Below are 21193 nucleotides of genomic sequence, written 5' to 3' on the forward strand. Positions count from 1 at the left end.
TCCACCACTTTGTCAACAATTACGTAAAGCAAATAATGAATGAGCTACCAGGAAATGCAATAAATGGTTTAAATGCACTCTTTTAAAAGTACAATTGCAAGGATATTAGGAGTCTTAAATCTTAAAGATAGTGTTAGTGGATCACATCCTTGTTTGAGAAAGCACCCTCTGCCAATTCAACTTTTCTTGCTATGGGACTAAAGTTGATGAAGGTAAGCTTTAGGAGAACTTTTACTGTGTCTGTATTCTCACCCTCTTGCTACTATGACAGTGACATTTCCCCAATACAGATATCTAATCTAGTCTAATGTTAAAGCCTCATGCATGCATGCATCCCATTGATTAGCATCAGGGTAACAATTTTGTCAACATAATTCTGAGACTTTTTCTACTGTAAAGGCAGTGAAATAACTAAAAATGTATGCATTTTTATGTACTTTTACTTCTAGTAAATCCTGTGTATGGCTCTTAATGAATAACAATTGAAAATATGAATTGTTTATGGCTCTCTCTGTCAAAAATGTTCCCGACCCCTGCCCTAAACCCTCCGAAAACCTTCTACTAACCTAGATTTGTGCGAGTCAGATGGTGATAAAACGACGTTTTCAGGACTGAGGGGAAAAAAATCAGAATTAAAGGGATGGCACAATATTTGGAAGATTGTTTAGAATGACAAAGGACAGATAAATATAATATTGCAATGTAAAAAATGACATTATACAAGCTTATCAGTAATTCACATTCTTGGTGTACTTTATGCTATTGCAACATGATCACTCAACCAACCACACAGAAACTTTGAAACCCTCCCTTAAAGGCAACAATATGTAAAGCTACAGATGTACAAGAGGTAAAGGACATTTAGGGTACTTCTCATATTTTGGAGACCTCCATGCCATTACGGATCCTGTGCCAGTCTCTGGGTCAATTTCTTCTTCTGAACAGACATCTTTTTCCAATACTTTAAAAGAAGTTAAAAGGAACAAACAAATTAGGATCAATTGAAGCTCATAGTATACACTGGGTTGATATTTTGTTCTTTTGTTTTACAACCTGCAATATTTTATAACCGGTATGACAGCATTTGAATGAAAATGTAATTTCCTACCTTTTTTTTTAATCATTATAATCACATAATTGAAGGAAAGATTGATGAAACTCATGGTTGCTTCAGACCTAAATGCTCTTCTTCAGAAATTACAATACAAGGCACACTCACAGGTGGTTTTCACGGTAAAGTTCATTCCAATCTCTTTTATACAATATTTTCCAAGCACTTATGCTGGAAGCATTTCATTGATGTGGGCCGAGGGGGTCATTTTCATTATGGTCTGATAGACCAGATCCTTACTCTAGTCTTCACAGTGGTGGCTGATGATATTGACTGCTCAGGTCTTGTACTGAGACACATACAGTAGCTGCGGCAAAAATCTAAGGATCATCTGCTGTTGACTGTAAAATCTATGTACAGACAAACAACAAGTCCTATATTACACATGATAGCCATTCCCATTGGGTGACATGACTGTAAATCTCAGTATTGAATATAACAATACTTAAATACATTTACATACACGGAATGAAATAAATCATCATTTTGAAACTAACTTCAAAATGTGCCATGATGCTGCACTCAATAATAATATGATATTATGAACAGGAGGTATGCAAATGAAACAGCAGCAAATGCGCGCTGTTTAATTACACTATGTACACTGTGCACGTCATGGATAACACTACAATGACGTTTTCTTTTTGGTAAAAGACTTGGAAGACAGAACTGCTCATGTTTAAAGAGTTCTTGTTTTGGGATCTGGTGTTTTCTTTGACGTATTTGAGACGGAAGCAACTTGGCTTAAGCGAGGACTGGGAAAGGCATAGATTTTGGAAGGATAGACCAAGGGCATCTGAAGCGACTGGCGAAGAGAAAGAGGGGTGGAAGAAAGGCGCTGACTAATGGTCCCGGGTCCTGTGGGGGACTTGTTGATTATCGCCATGGCGGTGCTGTCAGGCCACGATGTAGGAAGGTGGCCGGTTTCGACACCCGGAGTCATCCATGATGACACCTTGCGGGTTAAATCATAGATTAGTTGCATTGACTTCAATAGAAGGGATTCTACCTTATAATTGTAGACAAGAGTTAATCATCGATGAGGTTATCCTACTTGAGCTATAACTCGATTGAATGTTTTTAAAGGGCAAAATGTTATCTGTAGCTATCATAAAACATGTATCAACTGAACAGGCAATGATTTCCCGAGCTGCCAGAAGGTTAAATTTGTTCTCCAGACTTAAGACTCGATAATCAGTCCTTAGATGTGAGATGGTTTCCTCACACATTCCAAAATCATGCATGGTAGTCTGATTGAACACTATATTGCACCTAGGAATGAGTGTGAGCACGAATAGTTGTCCGTCTCCTTGTGCACTGCGATTGGCTGGCCACTATTTCAGGTTATTCCTCACCTTGTGCCTGAAGTCTGCTTGGATAGGCTCCACTATCCCCCGTAACCCTTGTGAGGATAAGCGGTTCTTCCCTCCAAGATTAAAAGCCTGTGTGGTTTACTGGATATTTTAAATTGTCATATGACATTGGTTTAATATGAATTGTAGATGTTTTCCCAAACATCTTCAAATAACAAATTGTATTTGCTCTACTACAGCTTTGTCCTGTTTGCTTTTAACCCCCTATACAGTGTTTGACATATTTAAGATAACGTACAGGTGATACACTGGAAACTCACCTCTGAGGTATTTGCAAGCTGACCCGGCGCAACCATCTGACTCAACTGCCGTTGTCCCCCAATGTGCAGAGAGTTAGTACGCGGCCTCTGCGTCACAATAAGAACTTCCTGCGTCCAGTCATCCATTAGTCTTTGCAGATCTTCAGGCATGTTGATTTCACTGACATTAATGGAAGAGTAGGTGAAGGTGCCGGTCTTGTTATTGCTGTTATTGGCTTGAGCTTGTGCCAGTCCCATCACTGGCTGATGAGGTGGTGGTGTGGCACCAGTGGGAGGTTGGTGAGGTGGATTAACAACTCCTAACCCAGCACCGGCTCCTGGCATGATGAAAAAAAAACACAGAAAAATGATTTAATAGTGATGACAGCAGTGATTCCAAATCAGGGTGTAATAGTATATTTTAGATGCTAGAGTGCAGATTATTAATGTGCCAGTATATTGTCAAATTCCAATTAATTTGTCTGAAATGTATTATTTTTCATGCTGTTTGGAATCTGCGTATATTGATAGGCACAAGAATGAAATATATCAGGTAAGAAACAATAATTCTGTTGTAATTACACAACAGAGTAACTTAACAAGTATAAATCGAAACAGTGATGTCATAAATATACATAAATCAACTACATACTGTTGCCTCGCTCTTTGCCGAGACACAGTCGCTTCAGTGTTGACCCTATAAGACAAAACACATATTACAAAACTGATCTGAAAAGTCCAATAGAGAAGTGCATGTGACAACAACATGATTTAAGAAGGCAGCTGAGCCACTAACTAAAAGAAAAAAAATGCAGTTAGAAGCACAGAAGTCAGCCTCCTTGAAAAGCGCAACAGCAAAGTGCAGCGTGAGAAGCAGAGAGGAAGAAAGGCAGATTTATGAATAAAACAAAATAATATGCATGCTTGCTATAATATCAATGCAATATGATTGGCTCAAACATACAGAACATAAATAATGTACACTCACTGAACCACCTACTTTCTTTTGAGATGCTCATCAAAACTCATTCATTTATTTTCTGTACTGCTTATCCTCCCTCGCAACTATGAACATTGATGAACTAAAATGTAAATAATGTCATGGAATTAATTGAAAAAAAACATAGCAGTAACCATAGAAAATAAATCTTGTTATGACTTTAACAACAGAGTACACCATTGCAGTTGTGGTACTGCGCATTATAATTCTGACAACTATTTGCCAGTATGTTATCTGCCTTATGATTCTAAGATAAGCAACTAAAACATTAGAAACAAACTGAACTTCTAATGTCGTTCATGCAATAAAAAGTATTAGATGAGCACATTAACGTTGTGGTCAGTGAGTGTTTAAACCTGTGTGGATTTGTGAAATTCCACTGAGATTCATGCATTCAAACATTAATATTGTTTATCCAAACCTGACAGGCTGCGCTCCAAAGGTATCATCAATTTTGCTCATTATTTATAATATATACAAATATTTACAGCATAAACATATGCTACTAGTTTATTTATGTTGATATTTTTACTTCTTAATGTCCAATCACAATTTGTTGACGGTAGTCATTTGAATAAACAGACGCAAAAGTGAACCAAAAAATAAATAAAAGCCATGTTCAAAAGAAAGTAAATACATTGGCAAGTATAACAGTAGAGAAAAAACACATATGGAACATAAATGAAGCAGAGCAGCAAGAGAAGAGATACAAACAGATAGACAAAGGCACAGGCCCACTGAGAAATCTAGCTCTGGGCTTGCTACTGGATTTATAAGTCACTCTCTCGGGTGGTTGAGGGTAATTAGCCCAGCCTGTATAGGAGTATAATCAAAGAGGGGAGAAGACACCACAATAAGAAGAGTAGATGTTATAATACAATGGTCTGAATGGTTCTGTTATTATGCTGGTTCAAGAAAAGAAAAAAAACAATTGTGCTTGTTTGGTGCACTGACCTAGGGTTGGAGGAGCTTGTGTGGTGGTGCCATCTCCAGGAAAGAGTCCAGCATAAATGTTATCAGAGGACAAGGAGCCCTTGAGGGAACATGGCTGTTGAGTTTGGACGGGTTCCGAGGTGGAGTTGGGAATGTGTCCAGGACAAAACGGTTCCCTTCCCTGGGGGGTGATGCACGCCCTGGCTGGAGATCCATTTAGACTCACAGTTGTCTCACCTGCTCCTGGCACAGCTAACATTTACATATGTGTCGGAGTGGAAACCTCTTAAATCTTATACAACATCAATAAGTAAGTCATTACCTCACACTAATAATAATAATGATAATAATCATGGTTTACTCAAATATTTAAGTTATTATGTCACACTAATACTAATACTACTACTACTACTACTAATAATAATAATAATAAAATAGTTTACTCAAATATGTAAGTCATTACATCACACTAATAATAATAATGGTGTACTCGAATATGTAACACTTTTTTGAGTAACAATGTAACAACTAACATTGCCATTTTATGACACAAAAACAGCAACATTTTAATATTCCAATAAATCCAAAGTGATGGATTTTCATTTGTTCAAGATTGCATCCTTCAGAAAGCGCCTTCATGTATAAATGTATTCTTAAATTCGCCTGTTCATATTTCTCATTGACCACTCAAATATCTCAGCTGGTGTAATGTGAATTTTATCAAGAATGGTTTCGAAAATGGCCAAATGATGAATGGAAAATGAGACAGTAACAATAAAGTGTTATAATACTAACTTGTTTTGTTAGCATCACCAGTTTTATTGGTGACATGTCGAAATTGCTGCACCAGAGGGCTGAGGAGCTTTCCCGGTTTCAGCCTATGCTTGCCAGACCTTTTTCTGCGACTTGCAGACGGTGCTACGTGTGAAGACGTCAGGCCAGAGGGAGGGATTTTGCCAAGTTTAAAGTACAAAAGCTCCACTTCTCCTCTTTGATGGGCCTGCAACTCTGAGATCTCCCTCAAATGTCTAAAATAATTGGGAAGAATAAAATACATTAGGATATTGAATTCAATCGATTTTTACCTTATATACCTTTACAAAAACATAATCACAATTAAAATATATACTCGTGCATGCCTATAATTTTGGAGAAGAATCAGAGGAAACCAACAGAGTGCCGGACATGAAAAAGAAAACATGTTCTGCTCACTTCTCCCGCAGTGTCTGCAGTTCCCTCTTCATGTCGGAGTCCTCCATCTCAGAGTCATTATCACTGCTTGCGTAGGCCGATCCATGAACGCCTCCATGCCTGCTCGGAGAGTCGGAGCTCTGTACGCTGCTGCTCCGCCCTGAACGTCTGAGGAAGGCCACTGCCCTCTTCATTAAGTCACTTCCTCTGCGCTCAGAGCGAGTTTGCCGACTCGGGGTAACTGGAGGCATTTTGCTAGGGCTGCTCTCAGCCCCTGAGTCAGAAGAAGGGAAGCGAGCATGGACTGTTATGTCAACTGGTACTGAGGCTGAGGTAACTGTAGGAGGCAAGGAACTCGAGTTAGAGACAGAGGGAGGAGTGTCCAGGTAGAAGTCAGGTGGGGCAGAGTAGCGACTGCAACGTGTTCTTTGCGTGATGTCATCTTCTGTGCTGACCACAGAGAAGCGACCGATGGTGGTAGAGGGCGTCATCGTCTCAGAAGGTATAACGTAACCTGTGGGATGTGCTGGCCAGGCAACGCTGCTCCAGCTTCTTTGCTTAACATCACGTTTGTTGGCCACTTCAGGAGGAACTGAGATTATCTGACAAAAAAAACACATGATTGTAAGATTTTATATTAAACAGGCATGTATGGCGAGGCCTGGTTGTTTCCGTTAACACACCTTAAAGCGGCCTCTTGTCCCAGAACAGGAGACGGAGTGAGAAACACGCCTTTTGGAATGGGATGCTGCAGATAATTTCAAGTTAATAAAATGAAAATATAAATTAAAAATGAAACACAGATGCAAGAACTGAGAAATGCAATATTTAAAGAAAATAAGTTATACTTAATGTACAGTAAAGTGCATACCACACACAGCTGAGTCACTTAGAGTGCTTAAACTATCCATTCTCTCTGGAATTTGGGGCTGAAAGAGATGGACAAAAATGGAAAGAGTCATGAATGTATGTTGATTTCCAGCTATCACAAAATACATGTTCAGCAATTATAATTCTCCGTAGCTAAATATACTTTTTGCGTACAATTTAGTAACAGATATGAATAGATAAAATTAATACAGAGGTAGTATTTGATCATGTTTTCTTCAACAGTGATCATCAAACCTACCAATTGTTCTCCTGCTCTGTAGCGACTCTCTTCCATTGGACCTGGTGTACTGTTTCCTGACCCTCCTGTGGCACTATCTGGACCAGGAGGAGATTGGACATACTCAGTACCAGAACCTGGTGTCTCTGCAATACTTCCCGATGGATACATGGGAGCATATTCCTGGTAAAGTAGGTTTCTCAATTTCTCATCTAGCGTTTTAATTGTGCTGTCCACAAATCCTCCACGACCCAGTCGTGATTCACCATCTGACTCTCCATGTCCTGCAGAGTGCTGAGATGGTGCCGGGCTCTGGGGTAGTGATGACACTTTTGCTCCTCCCACACTGGAGAAAGGCTGGTGGAGTACTACAGGTTGCTGGGGGCGTTCACCACGAGCAGCGTAAGAGAGAGATAGTGACTCTTTGGCTGATCCTGGCTCCTGGGGTGGGAGTGGAGTAAGAGGGGAGCCACCCGGAGGGCTGCTGACATCGAGTGACAGTGGCATGACCAGAGGACAGCAGGGTATTTCCTCAGCCAGAGAAACGGGGCAGGCAATGTCTGTTATAAGTGAATTAGAGTGGACAGGGGAAGTGGCACCCACAGGGGATCCTTGTAGTGTATCCAGTTGAAAGGTGGTTTGTGGAGATGAAGTGGGCAAGGTTTGAGCTCTAGATGGTTGTGCTTGATGTACACTGTTAAGCACCTCCATTGATGGGACTGACTGAAGAGCTGGGGGTGCAGATACCGGAGGGGATAGACTGGCTAAAAGGAGAGGGTCCGTATTTGACATAACAGGAGGGCTACAGAAACTATACACGTCATGGATAAAGCCTCCACTCCCACCAGACATTGTGGAGGAGGAACCCTCTTCAGCTACAGGGGGGAAAACACAAAGGTATCATAACAATGCTATGTTTTTGGTTTTAATATTCAGATTTTTCACAGGAGATGCTAAAGAATCACCTCGCGATGTGGAAGGCCTGCAAGGCAGCTGTGTGTTGGCTGAACTGCTAGGAGATTGGGACATTGTACTTTCGGATGTAGGCTCCTGGCTGGAAAAGGGGGTCTCCTCCACTGGACATATTATGAACCATCGCTTTCCTGTGTGAAGAACTGCAATACCCATGAAATCAGAAAATGAAGAGAAACCTAAAAGGTATTGTGAAGGCTATATTTACCATTCTGCTGGTAGACGGGTTGGGTTGCTCCACATTGTTGAAGCTATAGTAGGAAAATTGGAACAATTGTTATAAAGGTACATTTCCTATAGTGCCACACTAATGTGATTGCTCCATTCTTAATCACTATATGGACAAAAGTATTTCATGAAGAAAGACTTGGGTAATCCACTACCTCACATTTACTGAAAACATTACAATACTGATGTCCATCTATTGCAGGCACAATGGTTTATCATATCGATATTTTTTTGCTAAATTTGTCTTACCTCGCCTGCCTGTCCGTCAAAATTCTGTCCTTGTTGAGGACTACAACTCAAAGTACAGACCCTTTCACCATCTGTGTCATCATTCAACATGTCTTCAGCTTTATCTACAATGTCCTTTAACTGGTCGATGAAGAGTTCTTTTTCTACCAAAAGGATAAATCCATTCTCCACCTGAAGTAAAAATAAATAGAAATAAAAAGTTGAAGAAAAATGTCTTGTTTTCAAACACATTACAGAAGTTAGATGAAAAACAAACCATGTAAGTGGCAATTTCCTCTGGAGCATCACCATCGAGATCAAATTTAAATGTCACCATTTTGTGATTGTGAGTTTCGAGTTGACATTCAACCATCTTGTCACCTGTTTTACAAACCTGTGGGAGCAGAGGCCACACTTTGCAAATGAGAATATGGTTTTAGGAGATTGTTAAGTTTTGTAAAAATACAAATTGTCTTACTCACATTGAGCATGCTTAATTTTGGCTTGCTAGTCTTTTCTTGTCTAGAACGTGTGCGGGTCGACTTTCGATGATGTTTTTTGTGTCTTCCTTCTCCTTTTCCGCAACTGGCCAAACTGTCGTATCCATCACTTGTTTCCTTACCAGATGCAACATCGGAGTAAGGACTGAAGAGAAAATGACAAATATTGTTGTTTAAGCACACTAATAAAGTCCACTTGAAAATAATGTAGACTCATATTATTGAGAAAATATAACACACACACACACCTGTCACACGCATAGTGCGGCACTGCTGTTTTTTCTTGAAATACTTCCTAAAGAGAGAAAATGAATTGAAATGTGTTTAGATATTTTAAGAAGGTGGCTGATTATTATTATTTTTTTTAAAGGACGGATGTGTTTCTTTATTTTCATTGGCTGGCTACTATTGACAGTGATGAACTACCCTTATCTGCTCCAAAAATGAGCTTAATTTGACAATTTTTAGCACATTACCACTTAACTAAGGAAGCACCAAAACAGCTATTCTTCTTACTACTGCACTACTATAAAAAATAGACTGGACAATAAATATTATAGTCTACTACATGACATAAATAAACCTAAAAAAATATAGTCTCATCGATGGCATACCTCTGTGCAGAGATCCTGCTGTAAATTGCAAGAACCTGATGCTGTTTCTTTTTTCTGACAAGTGACAGGCTGGCTAACACATTCAGATGAGACTGGTGTCTGAGTACCAGTGGGCAGCTGAACTGGGACTGAAGAGAAAGGAATAGAAGTCTTAGCTGGTAGTGGGATAGAGCTTGGTTCAGAAACCAATCCTGGTACACAGATGTGGCTTGATTGCGATGCTGAGGAATCAGGCAAGCTTGTAGAGGAGACTTGTGGTGAACTTATTACGGAAATGGTTCCATAACAAGGGGCTAAAACTGAAGACTGGGCAGGTAGTTGGCCTGCTGCTTGATTTGCATGTTGGATTAAATCTGCAGATTGTGCTGGGGTTTGGGTTTCGACATCCATTGCAGCAGCGATTGGTGCTGAGGCCTGAAATGCAGAGGCTACATTTAAGTCTGTGCCAACTACAGCTGTTTCCAAATTTGTTCCAGTTCCCCAGAGAGGCATTGGAATAGTAGTTGGGAGGGGTTGAAATTGGGCCAAAAGTTGAACATCTTCTAAATTTCCCTGTGGAGTATTTGTCTGCACCTAGGAAAAGAATACATTTGGGGGGGATTGAATAGTGGATAGAACAAATTGCTTCAAAATGCTCAAATGCATGCATTATACCAAAGGCTGAGTACCACTCAACCAACTAATTTTTAATCACCCAAGAATTAGAACTACAAGTCAAATACAACTCCCCGTTCAGGCAATTCTTGCACAGGGCTTGTGATGGGATTTAGGGTGGGAAGGATGTAATATACACTACCAATGTTTGTAATTGGGTCACTGTGATGCAGGGGCACTGCAAAGGTCATGCCAATGGCAAGGACTGTACCATGGAGTGCTATACTGGGAAACTGTGTGAACTGAACGGTGCCGGAAGCTGAATGAAGATTTGCACTGGGGTGAAATTGAGTGTGAAGGGAACTCTAAAAAAGCTGGGGAGAGATAAGTGACATTGCTGCACCCTGCATAATCATAATATGGTGAGGGGGAAAATGGGTGGCCAACACAAAGCATATAGATACTGTATCAAGACAAACTGACCCAGAAAATTGTCCTTTCATGAATCTACAATTTCATATTACTGACCTGTGTGCTGATGTGCATGGGCAGTGGAGGAGGGGTAGCACTGGGGGCAGATTGAGGAAAACTTGTCGACATATCAGGAGGACTCAGGTGAACATTATCTGAAGATAATTGCTGTGGAAAAAAATTAAAGTGTTAATTTATAGTGTGTACAAATTAAAAACATGACTTCACAGGCATTTAACCATGTAACAATAAGCTGTGTTACACGGAAAATGAAACAAACATGACTAAAAATACTCTAAATTGGCACAAAACTACATCAATCAAACACTCACAATTGAATAACTATAGGCAAGCTTGGCTTTGTATAGAAAGTAATTTTAGAAATAAAGAATACTTTCCAGAATAAAGTAGGGTCACAAAACATTTGCACCATTTTTCCTAATGTAATTTAAATAAAGGATAGTGCCGTGGTTTGAAATCCTATTTTATCTTCCAAAAACGAATTAATCAGTAGTTTTTTTTTTTTTTTTTTAAAGTTGCATGACTGTATTGCCATCTTCTCTTTATATGACAAATTTAAATAGTTCTAATGGCCCATGCCCCATGTACCTGGTCCCGGACATGTTGAGCAGTAAATTGTGTCAGTACAACAGCCGTTGCTGCTGGGAAGCTTTGTGCTGTCTGTCTACTGTGGGGTGTTGGGGGGGCTGGTGTTGATGGAGCAGAAACTGTCTGTCAGAAACAACACAGACGGCTCACATTAACTACACAATGACTCATGACCCAAAAGTGTACTTTGCCTCTCTAGGTCAAAATGCTCTATCTGCTAAAGCAGGGAAGAGGTATAATGTTTTTTTTTGGCCAGGAATCCAAGAGGGCAGCGGGATGAAAAAAGAGAAATTGCATGGTCATGACTCACTAGGCCTGCATATTATTTAGTGAACCATCACACATACTTTTCATATGCTCTAGGCCAGCCTACCTAAAGTGAAAGCTTCCTTTGGGATAAGCAGGAGGATAGTGTTTGTTTCACATTTCTATGCCGATGCTTACAGAAAGAAGCAGCTTGCAGTGTCATAAAAAATGTAGCAGGTTGCCGCAGTGGCAGGGTTTGTTCTAGAGAGCTTGTGCTCTAAACCTACCGGCGTATCTGCGCTGACTTTGCTGTTAAATGTTGGAGAGAGGAGCCTTTTGTTTGAACAGGGATTAGAAGAGAACAGTGGAACTTTAAGACTCTGACTTTTGTCTACATGCTCAAACATAAGAGGAGTATGACGATGAGAACCACTCTCAGAAAGTGTCGGGGAACTTGTCCTACGCCCGACGATGTGATGGAGACAGTGGTTCAGAAAATTGAGATCTCCACCGTCAATCAGATTCCTGCATAGATCAGCATGTGAGGCTGAGTGAGGCAAAATCAATGGCGGGGATTGACATTTTGATGACTTGTGAGGTAAAGAAAGGGGAAAGGAGGTAGGCGTGGTAGCTTTAGAGACTGAAATTATCGGGGAAGATTTGGGCAAAGAGTGACCCTGTGCACATGCCAAAGAAAGCCGTCTCTTGGTCTTGTCCACCTGAAGAAGAGATATACAAGTTCTACAGGGGTGATGAGGCTGTGACCTGCAGGGAACCTTGTGTCCTTGCTCTGAGTGGTGAAGGAGACTTGAGGTGTAATGGCTTGCCGAGTCACCATGACAAAATTGATGGGGGGACAGGAGAGCAGATGAGGACAAAGAGCATTTAGAACATGATTTGTGCCTGGTGTATGAGCCGGATAAACACACTCTTGGGTGAGTCCTACACTGCAACATCTCAAACTGGGAGGCACTTCCACGTCTGCCAGTGGAAATGTCATGGCTTATAAAGTCATCACTGTTGTGACACTGATGAGGCATAGAAATGTGTAATTAATACAAAGACATTTTTAAATGGAGCGGTTTAGCCACTTACTGTTTGAGGCTCATCTGGCTGGTAGGTCCCAGCATCTATCAGACTTATGGTTTGCTGGTAGGCTCCCTGATGTAATTGTATGGATTCTTGGATGTACTGGTCATGTGAGGCCTGTGCTGTGGTTAGATGAGACGGCCCCTGCTGTTCAGGAGGACTGCTGACTGACTGAGTTGTGCAGATGTTCTCGGGGAGGGATTGGTAAGAACCATTTTGCTGTTTGATGAGATCATCTGATTGGATGGCAGAGTTCATGCCAATGTCTGCTGTAAGAGAGTTAGTGAACTTTGTCATTAGTAGAAAGGACATAGTTGGGACAAGGATCCATTCAAGGTGGTGACAATGGAGTAATATTTCATTTTAAAATCACCACCCAAGTGATAAAATGCAGTCTTAATGAATGCGTGTGCGAGTCATTCCACTAAAGCCAGACATGCACTTTAAAAATAAAAAGGTTTTTGCCTGTCTTTACCCTACTATTAATAAAATATTTGTAATGCGACCAGAATCGGAAAAATAATTATGGTGGTCCTGGGTTGAATTTGGACTTAAAATGTGAGAAAATGGCAAAAAAAATCTTATTAAAAAGCCTTCATTCCATCTCACATTTTATGAAGTGGCATATATGTTTATTTGCAATTTCTTACATGTGGTAGAAGTAGTGACCGGGACTGTACAAATCAAGGTCTGCTGCTCCACGTCTTGATCGTCAAACTCGGTTGTAGCAAACGTGGTATCTTGTTGTCCGGGCACTTGCAGGAGGTTCTGCTGTGTCTTCTTCACAGAGACTTCACCATTTCCCAATGGGACTGTTCGCTCCCTTCTCCATTTGATGAGAGCCACACGATCTCGGATTGACTTCCCAACAACCTTCACATCACAGTCAAGGAAAAACCCAGACTCCACCTGTGAAATACAGAGAAGACACTTTCAATACACATGTGGTACTTTGTATAAGGTATTTTAATGCACCGATACTATAACAAATGGTCGTACTGTAATTAAGAAATCATCTATTGTGGTGCTATTCAAAATTCTGCATTATTAAAGGGGCAAAAAACAATTGCACTGCACCACAAATAGAGGTTAATAGTTGTCATTGCCTCATCAATGGGAAACAGTAAACCGATCGCATTACATAACAATCATGTTTACCATTTCTTGTGCCACAACTTCGGGGTCTTCATTCACCAAGTCAAAAGTGAACTCAATTGCACCAGAATCTTTGTACTTTCCCTTCAGCTTTTTAGAATCCTCGACCCACAGTTTCAAAGCAATGGAGGATTTTTTCCCATCATCTTCTTCATTGAGCTCCACCCTAACACCTGTATCTTCTGCAAAGAAGGCGTGATTTAGAAGGTCCTTGATGGAGTACCTGTAGAAAACAGATAAAACACTTATGGAGTGTAGGTCACTGAATGACACACATAACAAAACAGACCATGTCACAGCAATAGACAAATAGTGGTATCGACGTCATAAGACGGGAGTAGCAACATAACAACAGAGTAAAGGTCCTATGTCAGCCTGCATACATAAGATTTATATAACACACTTACCTTTCCTCCCATCTGTGACAAATACACTCTCCAATGATCTCCTTAATTTCTGGATCGCTTACTTTGCTGTAGCTAGCAGGTTTTACCCCCTAAAAGAGAGGAAAAAAAAGTCAGGCAACTGAGCCATGGTGTGTACGGCAGTGCAAAAACAAACAAAAAAATTCACAAATTTAAAATGTTTTAATAAGAATAATATTTTTGCATTTTTTTTCATTTCTTTATCTGTGAATAATATGCAATAATTCATTACATACCATGCACATACAGTATTATATTATCCATTTGGGTTTATATGCGTGAAGGTAGCAGTATTACTTACTGTAGAAAATACACAAATGGAATTACACTAAAATATTAATTAGTGCGCATGATGAGGCTGTGTGATTAGGCAAAGCAGATTTGTTTACCAATCAAAAAGGCTAACACTTCAATATAAAACCCCACTAAAACCTCACAAAATGTGTATATGCTTTTGGTAAATGAAAGAAAAACTATGAACACAGATTGGAAAAAAATCACAATTAAATCGAATTACTGTTAAACCGGTCTCAATAAAAATGATTTTCTATTATCCGTGGTTTGTCAAAATGTCCAGATGCACGACAACATGACTCACGCTGGTGACTTTGCGGTAGATTTGTGCCGCATTTTGACACTCTGAGTATGGATATTCAGATGTGGCCATCTCCAGCATGCACATTCCAAAGGCGTACACATCCACACTTTCATCATAATGCTCCTCATACATCTCCGGGGCCATAAACTCTGGTGTACCTAGACCATTAAGAGACATCATGTAACGTATACAGCCAAAGACTGCAATTAATGGCCATTCAATTTTAAAGGAAATCATCAGAGTTAGGGGCTAACCAATAACACTTTTAGCAAAGGAAGCCCTCTTCAGAGTTGCTAAGCCCAGATCACCAATCTTGACTGATCCCGTTGGACCCGTGATGAAGATGTTGTCACACTTGAGGTCTCTGTGGATAATTGGAGGTGTCCTGGTATGAAGGAAGTGGAGGCCCTTCAGGATTTGCCTGCACCAGCTCCGAAGAACTTTTGGTTTCATCACCTTAAAGCGCTTCAAATACCTGAATGAGAAATTGAATTCAGCATTTGGCAAATGCCAGAGATGAGCTTACGGAGTGGATGGTGTCACTTACGTTTTCAGTGTCCCTGAGGTCATTAGTTCTGTCACCAGAACTATGCACTTTTTTCCTTTTAACGGCGATTCCCAAAAGTCATAAAATCGTACAATGTTGGGATGCTGCAGAGCCTTCAACATCTCTGCCTCCTCTTTGAACCTCTGTCTCTCCACTTTGGATAGTTTCCGCTCCTTGGGAAAAAGGTTAAAAGGTGGTTATGTTTTTAATACGCTTAAATTCAATTGTCCTATTAGATTAGATTAGATGACTTTATTCATCCCGTATTGAGGAAATTTCACTGTCACATTAGCAAGAGGGTGAGAAGACAGACACAGGAAAATGTATACTATATTCATGTGGCCCATTGACTAGGCATATACAAAACAAACATTCAAACTGTTGAAATAACTTCGTAAGAAAATTGTGAACTGCCTGCAGGTGATGTTGAGAGTGAACATGTCTCTGGTGTAAAGGAAAACATGGGGGTCCATTTTAGCCCTTTCTTTTTTGTGTGTTGAACAAAAACAACAGTGTATACATGAAACATATTGTCAGACACATATGACATAACATTACATTGAATTCACACATGCAAATATTAGAAAGATGTTTTCTTTTTGTACTTTATACAAATGTGTGATTAATGTAGGTACATTTGTCCTGCCTTCTTGTTGTATAGTTGGTAAACAAGCTGATAGTGTATTGTACATAAATTTTGACTTAGCACATAAACACGACGTGACATTTTTGCTTGTTAAGTTCTGCACCTTTCAACTAAATTATGAAGGGTGCTCTGAAACAGACGTTACGCAGTACTTTGTGGGCATCGATTATCGACTAATGCTGAGGAGTCGGATAACATTAGGCCGTCGTGACCTGAGCAGTGTGCAGCTACAGGCATCTCAAATTACGTCTGCTCTGCACCACTCTTGGTTTGGTTTTCACAATTTGTGGCCTTCTACCAAATGAGCCTCTATCAAGTCTAAGTAAGCATGACTTAATGCAAATTGAAAAAATTGAACACCTTTCTTCCTTTTTATCTAATTGTAGAAAACACTTTTTTTTGAAGACGCCTGGCTCAGTTGCTACAGCATTATGGTAAAATATTCATTTTTCTTTCTGGCAAGATAGAACCTGGCATAATGCGCTAGTACAGGTTTTGCTCAATGTGCATAGAGCTTTTGCAGATATATTATCTCTCATAATACTGTGAGGGAGACAGACATTTTGGATAAAATATGCACTAAGCACAATTTTGTTTTTATTTAGTAGCCATCCTTTCCTTAAAACAGTCTTTCTCGTGAACATTTCTAGGAATGGTTCTGAGGAGTGTGTACATGATATATACAGAGATATTTATAACTACAGTATATACGAGTCTAGCAGAAGGGAAGGTCAGAATCGTTTTATTTGGTTTCAGATGTCATTCAGATAGATTATAGCTTTTGAATCAATTTCCGCATTTGAGAGTTTACATTTTGCTGTTGTTGTAAGCATAAATTGAGTACTTATGGGCTCAGCAATACTAGACATTAGTGTAATTGTTTTTCTGTAGCCTCCTACAGTTCATCAACAGCCACAGATTGTAGCGGGGAACAGAAAACTTCTTACCAAGTAGCAATTTTACAACTAAACTAGACTGAATTGTTGGGCCATGGACAAGGCAATTATACGCTTACTAAAACTTCTAAGGTTAAATTGTCAAACGCTTAAGGCCTCACGCTTATCTGAATGATAAAAGAAAGGGGGGGGGGAGTACTAAAAGAAAGGAGTGAGCTTTTGGAACAACCTGCACAATACCTGCCACTTTGCATTTTGATCGTTTTGCTCACTTCTAGGTCACCCTGTTGCTTAGGATCATTAATGCCTTGCTAAGAATTTTACTGGATCCTTTGGGTAGTCCTTCAAGCTATATTAAAAAAGAAATTGAGTAGAAACGCTAGTGTTCTGGTCTACCTGTTCACATTTTTGATGGCAGTGATTTCATATACAATAATTCCACACATTATTGTGTCCTCAAGTCATACTTTGCCCTCGCAACCTTTGCTGAAGAAGGCTGCATCAGCAGGATTTACTCCCTAGAGGCAATTGTGGTGCAACACAACAAATAACCTTGTGTTTAGAATTTAGTATACCCTGATCAATCAAATCAAATAGCTAACACTGAAAAAAAAATAGCTCAAAAGGTGGTGAAATGCCGATACATTTCTTTCATTCATATTTTCCTGCATGCGTTTGCTAGGCATTTCTCAGCCAGCCCCTTCAAAGATGTGATTTATGTGAGCCTCCACTTTACTACTAGTAGTCGGATTCTGCTGTGTCATGCGGTGGTTTATACAACAGTTCCTTGCTGTAAGCACGGTGCCTAAGCAAGAAAGGGCAAATCATGGTCTCAAGAGAGATAGAGGGGGTTAGTTGAATCATTGCAAGATCTCACTAAGAAGTTACGCAGATAACACATAAATACACTCGCAGTCTCACACTCTGCACAGTCATACTCGGTGCACAAGAGCGTGTCTTTCCTGTGCACATCCCCAAAATGGATTCCCCCACCCTCCTCTTTAGTAGTGCAGTAATAATAGCTCTTTTTCTGGTGACAGATGGCAGGAAGTATTCAAGATTAAGTATTCTTTAGTAGGATCTTTCATTCCTTCAATTGTATTTCTTTTAGAAAACTCCTATTTGACATGAAAAGAAACAAGTTAATGATTGGTAAAAAATAAAAATTAAAAATAATTTTCAAAATAATGTATTGCTATTAACAGCAAACTAATATTTGACATGGAAAAAACAAATGAAAGGTTATTGATCACATTAATGATGATGCAAGATTTGAAATTCACCTTGGTCTCATTTTTACCCTTGTTTATGTCAACTTATTTTCTCGATTTTGTATAGATATTATCATTTCATCATATCAAAATATCACTTTTTAACATTGCATTTGATAACTTTTCCATGTAAGCCCTGACAGACACTGCATAGGAATCCTCTAAACAACTAGATAATTTTCTCCGAGATGAGAACCCGGTTGAATCAATACATTGACTTTGCCAGTCAGCGTGAGCCTAAGACATGATGTTATTGCCATTAGGAGAATTTATTGTAAATTGCAAGCTCATAGACTTGAGCTAAGTTGCTGACTCAGTCTTGATTTCATGGTCCACTGCATCTGCTCCACAGTGTCTACATCTAAATCAGGGATACAGAATTCAATTAAAAAGTCTTGTAAAATATCACCTTTTTATATTTTAAATCTCTCAAATACTACGAATTCCTCTTTACAAGCCGTTTAAATAAAGTATATATTGTGTCTGATAGTTATTCTGAAAGTTTAGATTGCTTTCCCATGGACCATTTAAAGTTATGAAAGGGTAACTGAGGTCTACTGGTCTGTCAACAGACTAATCTGTGCGTCACATGGATGGTATTTACACTGATTATTAGATTATGCCATACGGTATACAGATTAGAAAGGTGCCAAGTTACATTTAACAGCAGATAAGTTTATTTCTACGTCAAGTTGGTTCAAAAACTCATTAATCCAATAAGAACTAATACAGTCCCAAAACAATAGATTTTAAGTATTAACTCATTCGCCACCATTCAAGGCGATAGACCCCCCATCAATTTTGACTGGGAGGGCTGCCAGCGATCGTTGTATCATTGTCAACCCCCCCAGTCAAATTGGATTGGATGTCCATCGCCATCAATAACAGTTAGACATGATGACTTAATTGCAGCTTTCCAAACTGTAATGGATTTGATGTCTTCAACGGTCTATGGAGGTGAATGTGTTAAGGGCTACAAGCAATAAAATAATTGAAAAATATAAGGATATTCAAAAAATATATGTATTTATATTTTCCCTCCTGAAAAAAAATCTATAGTTTTCTACATTTATTAAAAACAGAAAGTTAGCACTCGTGATGTTGTTATCATTTCAACACTTCCAATACAGAAAGTCTCAGAATTATTTTAACAACATTGCTAATCAATGAGTATCAATGGGAGTATGCATTTACCATGGGAGTCTAATGAAATAAAATGTATGATTACAGCAACGCTTGAGCTACATTTCAACTTGTAAGTTTGCAGAAAGCCATGTATGGCTTGCAAGCCATCGGTTCCATCCCCATGCTCAAGCACTTTTCCCATTAATTAGTTGTTATTTTGCAGTAAGAGTCTAATTTCCATCTTTAGTACCTTATGCACGCTCGTGCTACACTATTTTTTCATCTTTTGTGTGCAATTTTAGTCTGATATTGTTATTGAACTTGCAATTGATCTCAGTTGTGCAGGGTTGCAGTTGGTATATTACACTCACCTGGAGCTCGCACCATGCAACTTCAACCCATGTTTCCGTGTCAAGGCCTTTGTAGACCGTTTTGAAGGACCCCCTCCCCAACTCAATGTCGAATTTGAGGAATCGGCCACCAGGTGAGGTGGACACGGCCTTCATCCCCGGCTCCTCTTCATTCTCATCACTTCCTGCTTTGCCTGTGACGTCACATGCCACGCCCTCTTCCTTGACCTGGCTTTGGCACGTGTCATGTCTCTCCTCGCCGGTCTCCGCGTCCTCGTCCCCTTCCGGCTGACTTTCCGATCTCGACTTTTTCGACTGCAAAGTCCGACTCTGAGTCCGACCAACGATGGAGCGCAGGTCGATGTTGGCCACCGGTGTTGCGCTACTGCTGCTGACAGTGTCACCCGAATCTGGCGTGTGGTCCTCGGAGTCTGAAAGCCACAAACTCCGCCGAATGAACCTCTGTCGCACGAGCCCTCGGTAGTCTGAGGGCGGATAAGCGCTGGGGTCGCTGGCTCCTCGCATGGCCGTGTTCCGGATGTTGACATTGTCATCCGCCCCGTTGTCAACGTGCCTTGTCAAGGCATTAGCGTTAATGTCCGAGTCCAAATCGGGTGCTGAGGAAAACGTGGAGCCAAATGGCGGATCTTTGGTCGAATCCTCCGCCGCATGCATCCCCGCTGCCTTTCAGTTCCGCGGCATTGCGTGCGCAGGATGCGGATGAGGAGCGGCGGTCCTCTCCGATGGAGGAGGGACAGCTGACTCGCCTACCTGCAGCCGCACTCGCTAGCAGTGACGCAGTTCGGAAGCTCCCAATGTGCGACCTCCAGTTTATTTGGGATCCGGAGCATCCCTCCTCCCGGAAAAAAAAATGTCCAGCTGGGAGGGAGGATGCGCACTTTTTACCCGCACAAGTTCTCCTCACCGTTCACCTTGTTGCAGAAGGATGACAGACCCACTCGATGCTACTACACTATATTGAAACATACCATAAACAGAAAATAAACAAAAACACACCCCAAAAATAAAATCTTTTGTGATCAATCGGGTTGTTTGGAATGTGCTACACGCCAATTCCTATGTACATTACGGTAAAGGCAAAGTGCGCATATGGCATGCAGCGCGACACACCCGCTAAATAGCCGGCATCCGGGTGGAAATACCACGGCTTCTTTAGCCCTGACCACACACACTTTTCTCCCACGAGTGACATCCCGGAGCGCAGTGCAGGGGGGCAGGAGGATAGAATGGAAGCTCTTATCAGATTATATGATGACTGCGGCGGCACACTTCCCAAGCCCTCCCCACACGACACAGCCCTGGCTTTCGTCTCTGCACGAAAGGGAGCGCGTGGGACTATTTGACAGCAAAAAAATAAGCCCACGCCCCGACTGCACCCCCTTCCCATCCAGATTTTAGGCGACTGGACTCCCTCCTGGACTTCTGGTGTGCTGTCAGCCTTGTAGTACTGGACCATCTTTGGTAAAACAAGCAATCCTCTCTCGCTCTTTCCCCCATCCCTCTCTCTCTCTGTGGGATGTGCCATTTGATGGCCCCACCCACGTGGATAACCTGTGGAAAGTGACAAGTGGCAAAGCGTTTTCCCCCTCGCAACAGTTACAGTTTTTTCCTCGCCTTAAAATCGGTGATTTTTACCATTTCTCGCATATAAGA

The 21193-nt window shown here is 40.6% G+C and overlaps 1 protein-coding gene across 3 annotated transcripts; it reads right to left on the reverse strand.

Moving 5' to 3' along the window:
- Positions 1-735: 735 nt before the first annotated feature.
- wnk2 (WNK lysine deficient protein kinase 2) lies at positions 736-21035 on the reverse strand. 3 transcript variants are annotated; one of them, XM_077726397.1, is made up of 27 exons: positions 19541-21035; positions 15232-15404; positions 14939-15159; positions 14685-14842; positions 14069-14157; positions 13665-13884; positions 13157-13415; positions 12513-12775; positions 11172-11294; positions 10620-10730; positions 9498-10070; positions 9132-9178; positions 8866-9028; positions 8661-8777; positions 8405-8575; positions 8136-8178; positions 7921-8070; positions 6977-7830; positions 6719-6776; positions 6531-6595; positions 5869-6449; positions 5452-5684; positions 4678-4908; positions 4462-4536; positions 3376-3420; positions 2745-3061; positions 736-2066 (listed from the first exon to the last, which is right to left on the reverse strand). In XM_077726397.1, the coding sequence occupies exons 1-27, from the start codon at positions 20192-20194 to the stop codon at positions 1791-1793; spliced, it is 6270 nt and encodes a 2089-aa protein (XP_077582523.1). In that variant the 5' UTR covers positions 20195-21035; the 3' UTR covers positions 736-1790. The 3 variants fall into 3 exon arrangements, with proteins under 3 accessions (XP_077582523.1, XP_077582522.1, XP_077582524.1); XM_077726396.1 differs by having other exon boundaries at positions 4438-4536; XM_077726398.1 differs by lacking the exon at positions 4462-4536.
- Positions 21036-21193: the final 158 nt, after the last annotated feature.

The sequence above is a fragment of the Stigmatopora nigra genome, chromosome 10 (assembly GCF_051989575.1).
Source record: "Stigmatopora nigra isolate UIUO_SnigA chromosome 10, RoL_Snig_1.1, whole genome shotgun sequence".
In the NCBI taxonomy this organism is placed as follows: domain Eukaryota; kingdom Metazoa; phylum Chordata; class Actinopteri; order Syngnathiformes; family Syngnathidae; genus Stigmatopora; species Stigmatopora nigra.

Coding starts and splice junctions, on each gene's coding strand:
- wnk2 (XM_077726396.1), bottom strand. CDS start 20,194: ATGCATGCGGCGGAGGATTCGACCAAAGATCCGCCATTTGGCTCCACG. Junction 10,071..10,619: donor CCATGCACATCAGCACACAG/GTCAGTAATATG, acceptor TTCTTTTCCTAG/GTGCAGACAAATACTCCACA. Junction 9,029..9,131: donor CCGCACTATGCGTGTGACAG/GTGTGTGTGTGT, acceptor TTTTCTCTTCAG/TCCTTACTCCGATGTTGCAT.